Source organism: Solanum pennellii, chromosome 12, assembly GCF_001406875.1.
Source record: "Solanum pennellii chromosome 12, SPENNV200".
Classification (NCBI taxonomy): Eukaryota; Viridiplantae; Streptophyta; class Magnoliopsida; order Solanales; family Solanaceae; genus Solanum; species Solanum pennellii.
The window spans coordinates 16,967,864-16,989,420 of NC_028648.1; the positions used below are offsets into that span (position 1 = coordinate 16,967,864).

The 21,557-nt window shown below is 34.8% G+C and overlaps 1 protein-coding gene across 1 annotated transcript; it reads left to right on the forward strand.

The window, feature by feature from the left end:
* Window positions 1-3,461: 3,461 nt before the first annotated feature.
* On the forward strand, window positions 3,462-20,867 carry LOC107007645 (dual specificity protein phosphatase 12-like). Its single transcript, XM_015206339.1, has 7 exons — window positions 3,462-3,611; window positions 5,594-6,043; window positions 8,143-8,195; window positions 8,418-8,482; window positions 8,603-8,681; window positions 19,366-19,671; window positions 20,211-20,867. The coding sequence occupies exons 2-7, from the start codon at window positions 5,616-5,618 to the stop codon at window positions 20,363-20,365; spliced, it is 1,086 nt and encodes a 361-aa protein (XP_015061825.1). The 5' UTR covers window positions 3,462-3,611; window positions 5,594-5,615; the 3' UTR covers window positions 20,366-20,867.
* Window positions 20,868-21,557: the final 690 nt, after the last annotated feature.

Genomic DNA, 21,557 nt, shown 5'->3' on the forward strand with positions numbered 1-21,557 from the left:
GGGTTCTTAACTTGCACCTTTTTACTCCTTTCTAGCCTTTCTCCAATTCGAGGTGTTACAAATTAATATATGTTAGTATCATTAAGGCTGATAATTTTTGCTTAAGTGATACTTAATCAGTATCATATACTGTATTAGCATCATTAAAGCTGAAAATGTTATATATATATATATATATATATATATATATATATATATATATACACACACACACATTGAATTGATATCATTAAGGTTTCTTGTTCGGAAATTAATTATTAGTCAATGATACTCTGCGAATATATGTATATTGTTGTGGTATCATTAATGTTTTTTGTTCAGAAATTACTCATTAATCGATGATACTATACGAGTATATGATGTTGATTTAGTATCAGTTAAGCGAAATTAGTTTGGGATATACAATATAATTATTTAGTGGGGTGTGAATATTTATAACGGAAAAGGGTATAAAATACCCTCAAAGTATTGGAAATGGTACAAAATTACCCTCCATCCACCTATTGGCTCCAAAATACCCTTCTCACCCACCTATTGAGTCCAAACTACCCTTGTCATCCACCTTTTGGTTCAAAATTGACCACTTATTTAACGGTTTTATATTTAAACTATTTAAATATTTTTTTAAATACGTGGCGCCAACTATTTGTTATAATTTAACTTATTAGTATAAGTTATAAGTAAATCCACTACCCCACCCATTTCTAATTAAACCCCTCCAAATTAATAAACCCTTCACATTATTAATGCAACAACAGAAAAACTACTGTCAATTGAGTGTTTTTAAAAATTAGAGGCAAAAGTATCTATAGAAGTAAATTATCAAACATTCAAGTGTCTAAATAAAAATTACCGATAAACTTAAAAGCCTGACTATGTTCATCTTAATTATTCTTACGTCTCAATTATGTGATGTTACTTCATATGTAACTTTTTTTCAAAATAATGTATTAAAGGTTTTAAAACAAATCATAAATATTTATAAAATTATATTTAAAAAAAGTGCATGAATTAATTCGGTATGTATCACTTCTTTATCTTTAATCATAAATTTCTAATTCATTAATCTTGAAAGAGAATCCTACTGAAAGTGTCCTCTTAAATAAGCGGCTCAACCTAAATTTAATTGGGGCTTTGATTCAGAATCGAATAATTTTGGATGTCATTTTCAGGAATCTATAATTTCATCGTGTTTTAGTAGTTTTGTGATGACTTTGATATTATAATTGGATTATTAATTGGGTGGGGTTTAGTTAGTAATGAGTGGGTAGTGGGTTGATCTATAAATTATATTAATAAACTAAATTATAACCAATAGTTGAACTCCAAGTATTTTAAAAAATATTTAAAGAGTTTAATTTTAAAACAATTACAAAACTAGTCAATTTGGAACCCAAAGGTGGATGACAAGGGTATTTTGGAGCCAATAGGTGGATGAAAAGGGCATTTTGGAGCCAATAGGTGGATGAAGGGTAATTTGGTACCATTTTCAATACTTCAAGGGTATTTTAGGCCCTTTTCCGTATATATAATTATTTTACTTTTATGGGATATTTGCTTAGTTTTCTCTTTAATTAAGATGAGCTTTCACATAGAGCCACTAAAAAATAACCTAATTACTCTCCGTAGCTATAGTTTGATAATTACAATTCATAGCTACATGTTATAGAGAGGAGAGAGGCGAGCGAGACTGGGAGAGAGAGGAGAGAAACGAGCGAGAAAGGGCAAAGAGTGGGAGAGAGGTGAATTGTATATACATATTTGTTAGATAATTTTATATTATACATATCTATTTGTATCTATGACAAAGAGATATCGGGAGAGAAAGGAAGAGACAAGCGAGATTGGGAGAGAGAAGAGAGGCGAGAGAGACCGGGAGAGAGGCGAGCGAGATAAGATAGAAAGTGGGAGAGAGGTGAGTAGTTGTATATAAATATATATCAGTTAGATATTTGTATATTATGCATATGCACTTGTATATATGGAAATCGAAATCGAGAGAGAGAGTAGAGAGGTGAGCGAGAGAGGGCAAAAAGTGGGAGAGAGGTGAACTGTATAATTATATCGGTTAGATAATTGTATATTATACATATATATTTATATGTTTTAATGAATTATACATATACAAATGTGACTAATTATACAAACTCGAAGTTAGCCCACATAATTAATGTATAATGTTAGTCCCGAGTGATAATTATAGCAAAATATAAATATGATAAGTAATTAAATAATATAAGTTCAATTGACCACATAATTTTCCCTTTAGTTAATTCAGAGTCCATAATCCATAGAGGAGGGGCTAAGTACTATTTAGATTGATATTTGGCTTATGACTTATAAGCCAAAAACCATAAGTAAGGATTTCTATTTTCTAACTTATGCCTTTTGGCTTATTTTTGTTATTTTGGCTTTAAAAATAAGTGATTATAAGCATTTTTAAAACTTTATCCAAATACTTCAAAACTGCTTAAAAACTATTGGAAAAATTGTATATAATAGCAAACTATTAATTCAAATTAAATCCTATAAATATAATTTGATTTAGTTGTACCTCATAGCAAACTGTTGCTATTTCGTCTCTCTCCTGGTGAATCTCGCTCGTCACTCTCGTTCTCTCCCCCATCTCTCTCATTTTTTTATACAAATGCAAATGTATAAAATGCATTTGTGTTTGTATAAAGCGAGAAAAAAATTGTATATATACATATTTTTTCGTTCCCCTCTCCCAGATCTTGCTCACCTCTCTACCAGATCTCGCTAGATCACTCGCCTCTCTCACTTTATAAAAAAAATGTGAATGTATAAATTGTGTTTGCATTTGTATAAAGCGAGAGAAAATTGTATATATACATATATTTTCGTTACCTGTCTCCCCTCTCCCAGATCTCGCTCGCCACTCTCCCACATCTCGCTCGCCACTCTCCCAGATCTCGCTCGCAACTCTCCCAGATCTCGCTCCGTCACTTACCTCTTTCACTTTATACAAACACAAATATATACATTGTGTTTGTGTTTGTGTTTGTATAAAGCGAGAGAAAATTGTATATACAAATAAGAATGCATATATATATTGGTCCTATACACCTATAATTAGACAAATATGATCCTCCACTGCCCAATTTTTTTGTCTCTCTCTCTTTCTCGCTTTATGCAAACACAAATAATACAATTGATCTTTTGTATATGTATACCAAAGCATATTATACAACTGTTTTTTTGGTATATGTACAATGAAATTATACAACTCTTTCTTTTGTATATGTACAACAAAATTATACAATTGTTTTCTTTTATATATGTATAACGAAATATATATATTTATATTTGATATAGAACACAATTATCCAAACTATAGCTATAATACAAATATAATTTTATATTTATTATACGTAAAAATTACTCAAAAACTATTTTAGCTTAAAGCACATAAAATAAGTAAATCCGAACGGCCCTAAAAAGTAAGGCCCAAAATCTTATCATAGCAGAGTTTGTTATTTGGAAAACAAAGAATAGCCACAGCCCACACTCCTGTCGCAGCCGTAAACTTGGCGATAGCTTTCTCCGGCAAATTCCTCGACGATCTTTGTTTCTTCCCAAAAACAGGGCTGGTAATGTTCCCTTCTCTCTCTCCTCTATCTATTGTAGATTTTTTTTACATCTGTGTAATTGGACTCAGCTTCAGTAATTCCCCACAGTACTGAATAGTTCTATGCCAACTCTTCAACCGCTAGGGTACCCCTTAGGGCCAATCGTTTGATGCAATTCTCTAAACATTTATTTATCTTTTGTATAGAAGAAGAAAATTGGAATTACACAATGATCCCTAAAATGTTAAACTCATAAATTTATCCCACTTTATCTGAGGTTATTTGGCAGTTATTTTACTGGGCAGTCTTTGAAACTTGGTTGTCCAAAACAAGCTATACAAGTGTCTGTGGCTATAAATTATCTCATTAGGGGGAAATGAAAAGTTTAGAGTTAAATTCGTTCTAAATATAGACAAGTGTTCTTTTGGGACAAACTTAAAAGGGAAAGATTATCACATAATTTGGAATATAGAGAGTAATTCATTCTCCGCATCTTGTTATATACGGCAAATAATATCATGGGAGTTCTTTTTTTTGGCTAACCTGCCTGCTTTCATTCATAACCAAAATTGTATCTTTACAAACAGAGTAGTATTGGACTAACTACTCACTCATCAATACAAACAAAATCTAGTAACCTATAGCCTTCTATACAATACATCCTAAATAGATCAGCGATTCAGTACTATATAGCTAATCCGAAACTTAAGGGTAGATTTCATGTCAATTTTTGTCTTGAAAGTTGAGCGTTGTGATGTTGTGAGGTTAATGTATAACATGTGTTAATTATCACCTATAATGACCAAAAGTTTGTTGCCAACCAAGATCATTAATTATAAATTATTAATAGTAGGGTCTATATTAGTTGGAAATGGAAATGGAAATGAAATTGAGATTATTCTTTTATAGGATTAGCAAAAAACCTCTGCTTGGTAGTTGAAATAGCAATTTACAAATAAATATAATGGATTTTGAACTTTATAGTTATTTTTCCTCGCATTACTTTGTAGTGCTAAAAGTTACTTCATCTTAATTTTTTTCTTCATCATGCCTCTTTTACTAAAGCTCGTGCTTTAATTGAGTTTGAATTTAAAGCTGCAGCAACGCTTGACACTATTTTACTCTCTTCTCCTTTGACTACATTTGTCAATCAACTCATCTACTTCAAATGTGAACTGCTTTTTGCACACTTCCCTCTTTGAAAACCATGTCAATATGTAACAATAATATGTTCCTTCACCGTAGAGTTATTGCCCAAATATAGTATGTGTTTCAAAACCTTTTTTTTTTTTTGATAACGTTAAAGTTAGTATGTGTTTCAAAACCTTATCCAAGATCCTTGGGTGATGCCTGTGCATATTGAAGACCTACTAAGCTGCTTGATTTGAAGAGGGGGTAGTTAAACACAGGAAAGTGGTGGAATCTAGTTCCATCTTGCATGTGCTGGTCAATTTGGAGGGAAAGAAACAATAGATGTTGCAAGAATATTACCAACCCTATGCAGAAAGTAAAAGAAAGCTGCATTAATACTCTATTTTTGGTTTAAAGAAGAGGGTATAGATGATGTAGATCACCTAGTAGATTTCCTAGGATCTTTGTAAATTGTAATTATGACTGTTTACCTTGTAATTTTTGTTTAATTGCCAGCATACCTTCATTGCCGTTGAATACAACTTTACCATTCTCAAAAAAAAAAAAAGCATGTCAATGGCGTAAGATAATCTAAGTGGGGTGCAATTGATTATTCTGTGCAGAATTTTAAACGATTTTGAGTCCAGAAAATGTGATTTGAAATAGAACATTAAAAATGTTTTTTGACACATCTTAAATGCAAAGCGGTAACAGAGATCATACAAAATGTTCATGCGATATAGCAATTTTTTTGGCATGCCAAAATTTAGAATTGATTTCAATCTTGTGAGCGGAAAGTATTTATCTTTTGAAAAGAAATTTGGTTGTTACCAACTGTGGGCATTTTCAATAATTAAGATTCACGTCTGCAGTCAAGGAATCTGGTTTTCGGATATGCCGTATCTGGTTCGTGATCATCTGTTTATTGGCAACATAGGCGATGCAGCTGAGGTTCTTCAGCATGGTAGTCATGAAATCACACATATCTTGTCCGTCCTTAGCTCAGCTTCAATCTCCTTTTTCTCGGAATGGCGTTCTGGGATTTCAATACCAACCAAGGAGATCCGGAAGGAGTATGTTGGGTATTCGGGAAATACAGATGCTATAAGTGATGAGACTAAGAGCTCATCAACACCTAAGAAGCTCCTGTACTTGCTTGAGAATGCAGGGAAAGATTTGAAGTTTATAAGGATGTCTGTGCCCTTGAGAGACATGGAGAACGAGAATTTGCTGGATTCTTTAGATGTTTGTTTGGATTTTATCGAAGAAAGTAGAAAAGAGGGGTCTGTATTGGTGCATTGCTTTGCTGGTGTATCAAGAAGGTATTGCTTCTACCTGGCTCGTATGCTCATTCTTTTAGGGGTTGGCTACGTCCCAACTTCTGGGTACAGTAAATTAGACGGGACATTCTACTAAGTCCTGATGGACCTTCACCCAGTAGAATGGTCATATATTACAAAAAAAACATTTATGAATGAGGAAGCTTAGACTACATCTTAGAAATGGAAATACTCTTGCAAAGTATGTTGTGTGTGTTTATGTGACTTGGCATGAAGTTTTAAAAAGAAAGTAACACTTTGGGAACTTGTGGTAAAACAAGCCATGGAGGTTTGTGTGACTATAAATCATCTAAGGATAACATGAGAAGTTTAAAGTTAAAATCATTTGTAGATAAGAAAAGATGATATTCTTTCTATAATAGACTAAAAAGGAATGTATGCCACATAATTTGAGACGAAGGGAGTATTGTTTTTTTAAGAAGTTGCAGCTCCTTTCCTGTCCACACAAAAGCAATATATTCAGTTTTTCTCCAACCTAAATGTGGATTAACCAGCTTAATTTGGATGTGTACTGATTCTTAATGTTCTCAATTTTCATTTCATAGGAACCCTTTTTTTTTTAAAAAAAAAAAACTTGCTGATATTATAACATGATCTTCACTTTGACTTCTAGTACCAATGTACCATCTGTTTTTGGACCCTATTCTGTTATCAGGATTCCTCTGTAATTGGATGTACTAAAATCTATTTTAAGATGCTTTAGCTTACCTGGGAAGACTTCTCACCAGTTGAAAAAGTGCAATTCCTCATGAAATGAATATAGGTTAAATGTTACGATAAAAAAGATGTGCCAGATTTGGACATCTACCTTTTACTACATTGAGCAGTCTGTGAGCTATTCATACCTATTAAAGAGGATTCAAATTCATACAGTGGTTCCTTTTGCTTTTTTTCATGAATCAATTGAAGTTAACTTACTGCATAGGCTGCTGTTTCGCTATAAAAATGGCAACAATTTGTCAAGGCTTAGTACCTGCTACTTTAAGCAGTTACATGCATGCTGAACCTTAACCTCGGGTTTCTTTCTTTCTTTTGTTAAGATAAAACTCTTCCATTAATATCAGTTATCGAATTTTGGAAGATGAGATAGGGTATATTGCTTATCAATTAACTTGCCAAACTAGTAAAAATGAATTTAGTTTCGTTTCAATGTAAAGATACAAATGGTTTGATTTGTTACCATTAAGAGATAATATGCCGCTTTCAGAGTTGAAACAGTAACTTTGCTAACAGACTACTGAATAGGACTATTACAATGTACAATATTTTTCTTCTTCTGTTTGGGTTGAAGATATTTATGTTACTCTCTTTTATATATTTATCAATAAGACAAGCATAAACATGGGGTCTACAACGATGATCCTTGCTTGGCAAAGTTGAAATTGGTCATAAATTAAGATTCCATTTCAAACAAACTTGTCAAAAATCAAGATTTTTATTGGCTAATACAGTTTGTTCTTTTTGGGTCGGGAAGGGGGGGGGGGGGGAATAAGAACCTAGGTTCTAGGGCCTAACTCTATCATTTATTTCATCTTTCTACTTGGATGCAAAACTCCCCTGCACTAAATTTTGACTGTAGTAAAGTTTGAGTTTTACGCATAGCGGTCAATATGATCAGTCACCAGCATAAGTTTGTATTTTTCTTTCTAGGTTCATTATTTGGCTTCATTATAGTTTCTGGTTTTGTTACAGTGAAGTGCAAATGCTGATATATTTGGTCTAACTAAACCTAAGAAATTCATTTATAAACAAATGAACTGCTGCTCATTTTATTTTCAGTTAAATTGTGTTTGATGGTTGACTAACTTTTCACATACGGCATAATTCCATACATATCGTTGCACGATGTTTGTGGTTGTGTAAGAGAACAGTAATTAAGTTATCTCCAATAAGTTTCTTTTCCACTGTCGTGGTTATTATGTACCTTTCCACGGGAATCTAAGAATGCTTGGATATGCTTCCTGGCCTATGGCTCTAATGGAGGGCAAGCAGTCTAGGTTTTCTTGGTAAAACTTTTACTGCTGACGATATCCTACTAATTTTTGACCAATTGACACCCTTGTTTGCTCTTTTGCTTTCAGTGCAGCCATCATTACAGCTTACCTGATGAAAACTGAACAACTATCTCAAGAAGGTTTGATCATCTCTTTATTCCTTTTTTACTTTGGGCCTTCACTATGGAACACCGGAGAGCATAGTTTCAACACAGTAACTGTTGGTGGCTTCCATTTGAGCTGCCTGAAAGAACTGCACAATTTGCTAAGAATTAGCGATTATGCTTCTGCTTTATGCACTTTGAAGATCATCCCTTTCTCCTTATTATTGTTTGAAAATTTCTGCTGCTTTGTTTCTACAGATGCGATTGAATCTCTTCGTCAAAGCTGTGAATTTGTCTGCCCAAATGATGGTTTTCTAGATCAGGTGAAATAGGCAGTAAGAAGTGATTTGTAAGCAACACTTTATGATCATTAATGAATTAGTTTCCTGCTTTGTCCAGTACCTGACTGGATTCTGAGTGAATTTTGTATCTTTTGTCTGCAGTTGAAAATGTTTGAACAGATGGGTTTCAAAGTAGATCATGCAAGCAGCGTTTACAAACGCTTCCACCTTAAAGTCCTAGGTCCAATTTCTCACTTTTCTTTGTCTATCTTCAGATTAATATTATTTATTTCTTAACTACATAGAAGATAGAAAATGGGGAAAATCCTGAATATGCAAGGTACATTAGGTAGGTTTGTTTTAGATCGATCCAATAATCTGTACAAACTTAGTTGTTTTAGATCGATCCAATAATCTGTACAAACTTAGAGTGCATTGACTGAAGGATATGGAAAATATTATCTCTCATAAATCTCTTCTTCATCGATCTCCTCTAATATATTGGATATCCGATACAACTCAGAGTTGATTGTCGCCTTGATCACCAAAAAATTTCAGTTACTACAACTTTCATCATCAGGATTCACCTGGAAAAAAGATTATATTTCAGATCAGGGGAAATCTTATGATCTTACGGAGACAACTTCTATATCAGAGACATGGTATGATTGGGTGGAGATGGCGAGAATGTCGATTAGAAGAATGGTGCTTACTGCTTAGTAGGGGAGCTTTACTCTGTCGATGTAATAGGCTTAAGGAAGCTTTTGGAAACAGAGGGAAGAACTTAAAATCTTGGAGATGTTGAGATTGTTCAATAAATATGGCCGTGTTGTTTCAGTTATAACAGTGAATGGATAGGCTAGAACAGTAATCATTTTATCAGAGAATGCATTCAATGAGGGATGGGGTAGCCTGGCCATTAAAGTAGAAAAACTTCATAAAGAGAAAGACAGAAACATGCGGTGCATTTATTACAACAGGGGAAGCAACTATCAATACAAGCAATGGGGAGTCAATTACCAAGAGGCATTACAAAAAAGTAAATGGAATCAAAAGGAGGCAGAATTGTTTGAAAATGAGAAGCTTCTATTGACAACCTCGGGCTCAGAGGAGAATGAGCTTCTGCGCAGATGCCTAGTGGGGTGATTGTGTGGTGGAGAAGAGGCTCCTACCTGCAATGAAACTCAGGAGATGGACAAATCATACTTAGAAAGATGCTGCTAATATTTAGGTTTACGACATGATAGGCTATAGCTATGGAAGAGGGTGTTATAGCTATGGAACAAGGTGGTCATGAAAAAGATTAGAGCTGATTGCAGTGGTTGGTTGGAGAACGAGGAAGAAACTGAACTCAAAATCATCTGTGATGGGCTAGAATTAGAGTTCAAGGACCAAAAGAAAGATATTGTCGAAAAATAGAGATCGCAGATTGTGATTTAATATATACCTTGCCGATATGGTGTGGTGCGGAACTTCGGTGACCTACAGATCGGCGATGGAGGCTGGGACCTCTGATTGAGGTGATAGCCAGGCTACAACAGAAATTGTAGCATAACTATACTTCTACAATAGACCGGGTCAATTTACATTGAAAAGAAGAAGTAGCAGTAGAGGATAACTTAGGGTTTGAAATTAACAAGGAAAAAGGAAATTTATCAGGGGCAAGTCATGTGTCGAAGGAGTGTGGGGTCCCCGCTGATTTATTAATAGCGGAATCCTCTTCTATTTTGATTGGGTAAGAAGAATCTTTTCAAGAGGGAGGTCCGATTCCTTTTTCAGAAACCAATTGATCAGTTGGGATTTTTAATTAAATCCAATGGACTCACAAAACCCTTTACACATTCCATTTTGAGAAAGTTGGGTAATTTTTAATCAAGGAAGTCCAATGGAATCACAAAACCCTTTATACATTCCATTTTAAGAAAGTTGGGCAAATCAGAGAAAGCCTATGAACATTCCAGTATTGATGGGGACACAAAATACTGCACGTGAATGACAATAAGTCAGTAACTCCCAAGAACTCTCAGAGCCTCCTTGTGGATATTATGCAGATCAAAGCAATTACTTAGATGTGAAATGGTTTCAACTTTCAAGCGAGCTAGATAGCACTTAGAGAGTGGCTGTGAGGGGGAAGAAGGCTCTATGAAGTTCTTTGGAGAACAACTGGTTGAGTATGAGAACCCTAAGCCGTTAGCGGTGGATGACAATATTGTCGAGGATGTAATCAAATCGCAAGCCGCACTAAAGTTTCATCTCAATCTAATCAAACATATTCGTTTCTTTATAGTCTCTACCAAGGGGTATGAATTTTTTTTTTTAAATAGTAATGTGGGGTACGAAAAAAGAAATTCGCTTTAATCATGAAATTACTTGAACATGCAAAGGGAGAATTAGAAGTCAGAGGATAGCTCATCAATCAGTTACAACAACAGTGGTCCCAAAGAAATTTAGGGGGCGTTTGATTAGCTTATTTTTAGGTGCTTTTGGCTTTTAAGAACTTTTTAGTTTTCCAGGCGTTTGGAAAAGTTAAAAAGTGCCTTTAAGCACTCATTTTTAGGCCAAAACAGTTTTAATATAAGCCAAAAAGTAGGGTATCTTCTACTTATGACTTTTAAGTTACTTTTTTATAAGCTTATCCTAATGGGCACTTAATTTCAATATGAATTCAAGGATGGTGAGCCAAGAATAAGAGGGAGAGGCCTAACTATTATGGAACAAATAATGAGGGTGAAATTAGTATCATCGAGCGCATGGGGTCTAAATGATGAAAGAAAAGGGACTAATCAGAAACCTAGTTAAGTCGATTGGGGGTAGGTATTTGTATTTGAGTGGAAACTAAATTTGAGGGCAATGTTAGTAATTTGTTGCATACTATTTTGGAACAATCAATTGGGGCGGTGGGGTGCATTTGGAGATACTGGGGTGCAGTGGAGAGATCCTAATACTATGGGACAAAAGGGTCTGGGAAGGGGAGTTAGTAGAGCGAGAGAGTGGTGAACTATGCATTACTTGCAAATTACGAGGTCAGAACTAGGATCTAACATGGAATTTTATGGCTTTCTATGCTAAGTGCAAAAGAATAGAGAGGAGGGAAAGGGTTCTTTTGATGGTAATTATGAGCTATGAGAAGTCTTTTTGAAGGGTCGTGGGTAGTGTGTGGTGACTTTATTGTCATCAGATATCCATTAGAAAGAACAAACCGTTCATCAACCAATGGGGCTATGTTAAAATTCTCTAATTGTATTGAAGAGGTGGAACTTGCTCCTTATATATTTGGAGGGTCTTTCACTTGGAGATGAGAAAGAACCATACAACTGCATCAAGAATTGAAAGAGTTATGCTTCCTCTCAATGGGAGGAACTTTTCACACTCATTAGACAATTGACTCTTCCAAAGTTGGTGTCTGACCATAACCCAATTCTACTGACTTGTGGAGACATGAACGTCAAGAAATCTTACTTCAAATTTGAAAATTGGTGGATGGGGGTTGAAGGCTTCAAGGAGAAAGTGAGTATCTGCCTTTCTGGTGGTCATCATTTGTAGTTACTTGTACAACCAGGTTTGTTTAAACTGAAAGTTGAAACTTCTAAAAGGGAAATTGAAGGAATGGAGCAAGCATAGGAGCAACCGGTAACACAAGGAAGAGATCCTTGACCAATTGTCCAAATAGGAGATCCTTCAGGAGCAAAGATCACTTTCAAATGATGAATTCATGCAAAAAATAAATTTGGCAATGTCTTTGAATAAGTTAAATTAAGAGTTAGGGTGGAGACAAAGATCCAAAATACAATTGTTGAAACAGTGGGACAAGAATACCAAGTATTTTTCGTAGAATAGCAACATCACACAAAAGGTACAACATCATTGACTCTTTCAAAGTGGAGGGAAGCAATATCACTGATCCTACCGACATAAAGATGGTCATCAAGTGTTTCTATCAATAATATAGAAGGAGACGGAAGCTTGGAGGCCATAATTACAATTGTAGGGGTTACTTGTATTAATGAGGATGAGAAGGAAGAGTTACATAAACAAATTGAAGACAAGTAGATTCTAGAATGCACTAAACTTTGTGCTATGGAGAAAGCCCCCTAGGCCTGATGGTTTTTCTCATGTAAGCCTCTGGTTCAAATGGTTTTCACATGTCCTTCTATTTTTATATTATGGAAAGTGATGAAAGAAGACATCAAATGTGGGATATAAGGGTTCTATGATAATGAGAGGACTGATAGAAGTTTCAATGCAACTTTTGTGGCTCTCATTACAAAGAAAGCAGGTGCTTCTCTATTGAAGGACTTCAATCCTATAAGACTGACCACAGGCATATACAAGGTGATAATAGCAAAGATAATAGCTGAAAGACTGAAAATGCTGGTGAATAAGTTGGTCAACAAGGACCAAATAACTTTGATTAAAGAGAGACAGATAATGGATATTGCACTTATAGTTAGTGAATGTGTGATTTCAAGATTGAAAGGTGATGAGCCTGGTGTAATGTGCAAACTGGATATTAAAAAGGCTTATGATCATGTAAGTTGGATATTCATGTCGACATTACCATTTAAAAAAAAAGGTAAAAAAAAAGCAGCGAAGAAAACAAGACACCCTTGTTCATAGATCTTGAAACCAGATCAATATCCATTTCTCAATAGATCTATTTATCGATAGAAAGATATAGATCTCTATATGGTTTGGATGTTCTTGTTGAACACCTCTTAGACAAATGGGTTTTGGAGAGAAGTGGTTGGGTGGATTAATTTTTGCATCAGCACCGTCACATTTTCTATTTTGGTGAATGCTGAACCAGCGGGCTTCTTCCCTTCCGAAAGGGGACTTAGACAGGTTGACCACCTATCCCCCTTTTTTTTAGTTTGGCAATGAAAGGTTGACAACTTGATGAGAATAGCAATTCAAAATAGGTGGATTAAAGGTTTTCAGATGGAGGGTAGCAATGGACAAGTTAAAGAAATCTGTCATTTTATATATGCAGATGAAACTATCATTTTCTGTGAACCTCAGGCGGACCACTAAGATTCATCAAAACAATCTTACTGTTTTTGAAGTTGCCTCAGTTCTGAAAGTGAATTGTGGAAAAGGCATTTGGAGTTGGCCAACATTTAGAATCGGATGCAAAGTGGAGAATCGCCTACAGTTTACTTAGGCATGCCTTTAGGCAATTAACACTAGTAAATAGATATTTGGGATGGTTTTATGGAGAAAACATCAAAGTGATTAGCAAGATGGAAGGCTCAATATTTGCCTTTGAGAGGCCAACACACCCTCATCAATTCAGTGCTAGACTCTGTTCCTACTTATGTCATGTCATTATTCCCATTACCTGCCAAAGTTTTGAAGAACTTGGACAGATTAATGATGGACTTCCTTTGGCATGGATACAAAGAAATTAATGGTTATAACTGGTCAAATGGGAGATAATATCATCTTTAGGAGGCTTCTAAATGAGTGGGAGATTGAGAGTGTGGCCAGCTTACTGCAAAGGTTGAATGATTTCTCTGGTTTAAATACCAGCTCTGATACAATCAGATGGAGACATGATAGGGATGGAAAATTTTCAGTCGGAAGATTGTACAGAAGAAATCTGATGTAACAACCTGGGAACATCCCTGGACCTTGGAAACAAATATGGAAATCTAATATCCCTACCAAGATTAAGGGTTTCACATGGAAGGTATGTTGAAGAGCATGTCTCACTCAGGAGAAACTGAAAAGAGAGGTTTTGAGATTGTCTCAAGGTGCTTCTTTTGCAAGGAAAAGGAGGAAACAAATAGCCATTTGTTCCTCCATTGTAGAGTGACTTCTGAGGTGTGGTATATGTTTCTTAATCTCATCCAAAAACCATGGGTGATGCCTGAGCGTACGGCACATCTTCTAACCTACTGGATGAGAAGAGGTAGGAGTAAAAAACAGAAAAAATGGTGGAGCCTAGTTCCTTCTTGCATATGGTGGTCAGTCTGGAAGGAAAGAAACAATAGATGTTTTGAAAATATTACTAATCCAATGCAGAAAGTAAAAGAAAACTGCATTAATACTTTATATCTTTGGTGTAAAGAAGAGGGTATAGATGAGGTAGAACAACTAGTAGACCTCTTAGGCTATCTGTAATTATGATTACTTGCACTGTAAATTTTTTGATGGTTGACAGCATACCCACATTGCTGTGGAATATAACTTTACCTTGCTAAAATAAAAAGCTTGAACAGAAGAGACAAATGGGGGTTTAGGTATCAGAGATTTGAGGAAACAGAACAAGAGTCTTTTGATGAAGTGCTTATGGAGATATAATGAAGAGGGACAAGCCTTATGAAAGGACGTCATCAGATCCAAGTATGGTGAGCACAATTCTTGGTGCAGTAATATTAGTGTTTGATGTCTATGGGGTGGGGGTCTGAATAAATATTGGATACATATGGACAAACTTGAAGCTAATATGTACATTGAAGTGGGAGATGGTTGGAGAACTAAATTCTTGGCAGTTGCCCGAACAAACAGATCCTCTAAAGGAATCCTTTACAGATTTGTTCTTACTATGATCTTACTATGTAGTAATCCAAATGTCAATGAATGTTGGACAACACGGGTGTAATATGGTTTTAGAAGGCTTTTGAATGACTAAGAAGTGGAGACATTTTGCAGTGCTCTTAATTCTTTGAGATGGGAACATAGTAATGATGAGGCTTTCACTGTTAGCAGGGCATACAAAATGGAAAGCCCCCAGCAAAGCAGCTATCAGTAGTGGAGAAGGTATGGAGAAACTTAGCACCAATTAAGGTAAATTTCTTTACATTGTTGGTTGCTAATAGGGCTTGCCTGCACATGAAGTGTTGAAGTGAAAAGAAAAAGTTATAGTATCTTGGAATTCATTGTATAGAAAGGCAGAAGGCAACAAGCATCTATTCTTGCATTGCAACTTTACAACACAAATTTGGGCCATCTTCCTTATTCTCACAAAGACAAATTGGACCATGCCTGAGCATACTGTAGACTTGTTCAGTTGCTGAATAAGAAGAGGGAAGCAAGGGCCAAAAGGCATGTTGGAGGATAATTCCACACTGCATTTGGTGGACAATAAAAAAAAAGGAAGAATAGAAACTTTGAAGATATGTCCGATTCCATTTAGAAGATTAAATGGAATTTTATTGTATCTTTCCATGTTTGATGGAGAAAGGTTTAGAGAAAACAGAAGTGATTGTAGAATTATTAGGATCTTTGCAAGTATTTTTCTCTTTTCCTTTTGTTCCTCTCTGTTTTTTGAAGGTCACCAGCATATCTTTATTGCTGAAGAATACAACATTACAATTTTCCAAAAGAATGATGTAGAGAATATTCAATATTCTAATGGAGGCTTCATATCCCTTGGGAGCCCTATTCTTGCTTTTTATGAAGCGAATTGTCTCTCGAGTTTGTAACCATGCACTAGTCGAACAACCCATGCTTCCAAGATTTAGTTCTTAGTACAGTATTTCTTGAATTTGCTATTTGTTTCCATTCTTCTCATCTCCTGACTACTTTCTAAAGGTGAACTGTCATGATTTATTAATACTTTCAAGTGTTTGAGAATGTGATATCTTGTTCTAGTTATTTTGTGGATTATGAATATATAAGGTTACCAAATCATTGATGCTCATATTTCCCTCTTTTGGTTCTCAAGTAGGGACTGCCTAGGAGCTGGTGGTCCTGCATTAGATATATATGAAATGTGAGACCTCCAAGGCTTATCATAGCCTACTATTATATGAAGAATTGATGTTCTACATGTATTGTGCCACCACTTGTGAAGTAAACAATGCCATGAAAATGTGAGAACTAGAAAAACCTGGGTCCAAATGGTATCTCATAGTGGTTTGTAAGTGTCTTGGGAGAGATTGAATTAGTATGGCTAACCAAGCCATTCAATGTTGCAGTATGGGGTAGAAAGGTGCAAAAGGAGTGGACAAAGAGTACCTTTTTTGTTTGTATACAAGTACTAGGATATCCCAAGAAGTGGATAACTTACTAGTCATACAATGTAACTTTTGGAAAGAGTGATAGAGTGTAGAGTTAGGCACATTACAAAGACACAACTATTTTAGATTTAAGCTCGATAGATCTACAACATAATTTATATTTTGCTAAGAAGATTGTGGGAAAATGATTAGAAAAAAGAAGTATTTACACAGTGATATTCATTGGCATAGAGAAAGCATATGATACAGTGCTGAGAAAAGTCCTTTGGTGAAGAAGGAAATAATTGATAAGTATAGAAGATCTGTGCGAAAGCGCTGTCACAAATTTAAAAACAATGAGAGGAGATACAGAGGTGCTTCCCAGTGATGTGCATTTACAATAGGCCTTTGCCTTGAGCATGTATTTTTGAATTTTGTTGCGAATGAAATGATAAAAGTGATGAGATTTTATGGTGCAATCTGTAGATTGTATCGTGTTAATCGACGAAACTGGCAAAAGGCAGTCGATCAAAAGTTAGAATTACGAAGAATCACTCTATAGACTAACAATTTTAGAACTAGTAAAAGTAAGACTAATTGTTTGTTTGGCGAAACTTTTGGGAGGTCAGAAGTGTACTTCTAAGAAGGGAGGTGTTTGCCAAGCTTTTAAGAGAAGATAAGTGCTTTTAGGTAGTAGAAAAAAGTAGCTTTTCTCCAAAAGTGCTTTTTTGAAAAGCACTTTTGAGAAAGTACGCTTAAAAGCACTTTTTAAAAGCTTGGCTAAACACTACTTGTTGCTCAAAAGTGTTTTTCAAATTGATTAGCCCAACACAAACAACTTCTCACTTGTGGTCCTAATAGGGTAGAATAGATATAGATGATCTGTATTGCTAGCCTTGACTAGGTTGGCCTTGACGAAGGGCCCATTTGGCCATAGATTCCCCAAATAATATTTGGGAAAAAATTTGGCAAATCATGTTTGTCCATATAATTTGCCATTATTTGGCAAATATTCCAAATTTCCAAATACTAGTTTTTTCTAGTATTTGGGCCAAATCTCATTATTTGGATCTTTTGAAAATTGAAATTTTACCCCAAACTTTTATGTTTACAAAAACCCCCTTTACAATAGTTGTTTGTGTTTGTATTACATAATTTTTTACGTGAACACCAAGTAGTGATGAAATATTCAGTGAATATTAAGCTAGTGTTTGAGCATAGATTCCCAAATATTCTTGGCAAATATTATTTGTGTGAAATTTCACCTTATGTTTGGCCATATTATTTGGGAAACATATTTAATTTTTTTAGAAAAATATGATTTATGCCCATAAGTTTTATAAACCATAACAACTAACCATGAGTTCGTATTACAAGTCAATTGGATATTCGTTGCAACAAATAACAAGTATTATCCATGACACCAGAGAAATGTGATAGTTTGGAGTGAGTGAAACAAACATCATTCCATACAACGTGAAGTAGACAAAACATATGACTTTGTTACCCTGAGCCGATTGTTCATTATTTTCATCAATAACCATATCATCACTTTTATATTCATTGAATATTTCATCACTCTTTTGGTGTGTAGGTAAAAAATTATGTAATAAAACACAAACAATTATTATGGGGTGTTTTTGTAAAAGAAAAGCTTAGTGTAAAATTTTAATTTTTAAAAGATCCCAAATAATGAGATTTGACCAAAATACTAGAAAAAACTAGTTTTTGAGAATTTGGGATATTTGCCAAAAGTATTTGTGAAATTATGGCAAATTGTATGGCAAACACTATTTGACAAATTCCCCCCCAAATATTACTTGGGAAATCTATGGCCAAACGGGGCCTAAATGATGATATGGTTGTTGATAACGATAAAATTGGTTCACGATTTATGAAATGATGCTTGTTGCACTCACTCCAAACTACCACATTGCTCTAGTGTCATGGACACTAATTGTTATTATTGCAACGAACATCTAATTGATTAGTAATACAAACTTATAATTAGTTTTGATAGTTTTTAAAACTTATGGCTATAAATCATATTTTTCTAAAAAGGTGAAATATATTTCCCAAATACTATGGCCAAACACATGGTGAAATTTTCACCCAAATTTTCACTCAAATAATATTTGCCAAGAATATTCAGAAATCTATGGCCAAAAGCTAGCGAAGAGTTGATTGACAAGATATATTGAATTTTGAAACTTCACCTTACTAAAAAAAAAAGAAGATATTATTGAATTTTGGATGATTTGTAAAGTACTCCTTTTGTTTAAGGGGGTCCATCTGTAGAAGCATATCTACTTTTCCCTAGTTTTTATGAGCTGATTTTAATTATTTTAAAAATTGCTGCTGGTTTTATCAGTAAATCATTTCCACAAGTTATTCCCAAAACCTTTTAGCTTGTTTGTGTTCAAGGGAACAGAACTTGATTAAACCTGTTCTTCATTTTGTGGAAAGACTTCTACAATGATTTGGTAAAACTATTACTCCTACTTCCAATTTCAAATTTTTATTTTTTACTCCTGCTAGTTTGTATCATTGGTTAGCTGTTAGAAGCTTTGTGCAAAATTTCATTGATGTGGAGGTTGGAAGGAACCAAGCCGTTGTTTAGCAGTCTACAACTCCGAAAATTCGACTAGAACCATGAGGATAAATACTTAACTTTTTCCCGTGAGAGAAAGATGAGCATTAAATAAACCCTCCACTTCCAAAGTAAAGGTGATCCAACCTTCGCCAGACCTCCAGCAAAAGACATATATATTGCTGGAAATAAACCATATCAGATGAATGTAGACTTGTGGAAAGTTGTTTCTTTTCTTTTCCTTTTCTTTTAAATATTCTCTGAAGTGTACAACAGTCTCAACTGTTGTATGGTAATGCAACATCTTGAACTTTGCATAAATATATGTTGCCGAACTACGTTGCATGTTATAGTTCTCCCTTTGAAAATAAATAGTCTTTTTAATGTTTCAGGTGATTGTTATAATCGTGGAGAAAGAATAGACACCTCTAAATTTGGGGCTGATCCAGGCTTGGCAGCAGAAAATATTTCCTCAGATGTGGATGTATCCTTGTCTAAGGAAACAACTTCTGCTCGAACCTACCGCTGCAAGAAATGCCGGAGAGTTGTAGCACTGCAGGGGAATGTTGTGGATCATGTTCCAGGAGAGGGCGAGACGGCATTTGAGTGGCATAAAAGGAGAAGTGGCAATCCTTATAATAAACCTGACGATGAGTGTTCATCTGTCTTTGTTGAGCCTTTAAAATGGATGAGGACAGGTACAGCATACTAGATCACCTCCTCCATTTATTGCTAGCCAACATTAAGTATGCATGATTGTCACAGTTCATGCAGCAATAATTAAGCCAAATTGTAAAGTTAATGTAAACTTGGATCACCACAAAGGATGGGATTGATTCAGATCATATTGTTAATATATCTTGAGAAACCTTTTCAATGGCTGTACTCTTTCCCGAGTGATGGTGGACATAAAACTAGATAAATGAGAGCACACATCTGATGTGATGAATACCTACTGATGAACTTTATAGGCATTATATTTGCAAATGAGTGGACCTTCTATATGCAGAACATTTTTTCTTAGGACAGAAATGGAATAACTAGGACACTATTTTAGCATCCTTTTTGTTGCCCTTTATGAAATAAACTATACATGGTTCAACATGAGAAGGCTAGCTGACTCTTATTAAACAGATTATATTGCTTAGCAAACATTCCTGCTTTCTTGGTCATATTTTTGTACAATGTTGGATTTCTATATGGCATTTCTGATCTGCCTCTGAAATGTGGCGTGCAGTTGAAGAAGGTGCCATGGAGGGCAAGCTTTTATGTGCGCATTGTGAAGCTCGCTTGGGTTACTTTAACTGGTCAGGCATTCAATGCAGTTGCGGAAGCTGGATAACCCCTGCCTTTCAACTCCATAAAAGCCGAGTGGATATCAGCAGCATGTGAAATTTTATGATAGGGAAAGCTCCTACTCAAATCGAGACATTCAGAAGGTTCTGGCATTTCACCCTGTCGAACACCCAGTGCTTGACGTATTCCTGGAAATAGGTCGGGAACTTATTATACATTAAAACCAAACTAATCTGGCTATACAGTTTTGATAACATCTGCAAAGATAAAATATACTAGGGAACCAGTCCCTCTGTACCTGCACTGTCATGATGATATGGATATACATTACTTAGAGGCCTGGGATTTGGCTGCCATCTTATAGGATTTTATACTCATAATCTGTAAGAGCGTGTACTTGAGCACTTTCTTGTCCAATGGAGGTGTTAGCTGCACCAGTTTATGGAAATTGCATGAATTTATCTGTTTGTCAATTATGGTTGATGGCTTTCTACATCACATTTTAACACCCATACTTCACTCATTGTTGGGTAAAATCTTTAAAGCATATTTTGTATTTGAAATTGAACCTACAGATATAAGATACTCCACTTGTTAACATTAATTGTCATTATTTTATATTTTGTGTCCTTCAGAAATAAGGTAAGCTTACCATTGTATTCTTAGGGCCCGTTTGGATGGGCTTAATAAAAGCAGCTTTAAAAAAGTACTGAAACTTATTTTTAAAATAAGCAGTTATGCGTTTGGATAAAAGTGCTGAAGTTGTTATGTCAAACGTGAAAAGGGAAAAATGGAAGAAAGAAATATTAGGGTTATATGGGTAATTTGGAGATTGTATAAAAATATTAAGAGCAAAAAGATAAAAATGTGGTCAACTTAAAACAGCTTATAAGCTAAAAAAAAAGCATCCCTACCCCAGCTTTTAACTTTTGGCTTAAAATAAGTTTTTTTTAACTTAAAATAAGTTATTTTGAGTATTGCCAAACAGCTAAATAAGTCAAAAATCAGCTTTTAAGTCAGTTTGACCAGCTTTTAAGCTGAGCCAAACAGGCTCTTATTTAGTGTTTTGTTAGTGTGTTGGTATGAAGGAAAATACTTTTTCAGAAAATGTTTTTCAATTTTCTAATGTTTGGTTGGGATAAAACTTTTGGAAATTATACTATTTTCTTCAAAATCAAGGAAAATGACTTTCCTTCAAAAATTAAGGAAAACATATTTCAAAACTTTCATTTAATTGCAAATTATATTTTTTTTTGAAAAAACATTAATTTTCAAAAAATATTTTCAG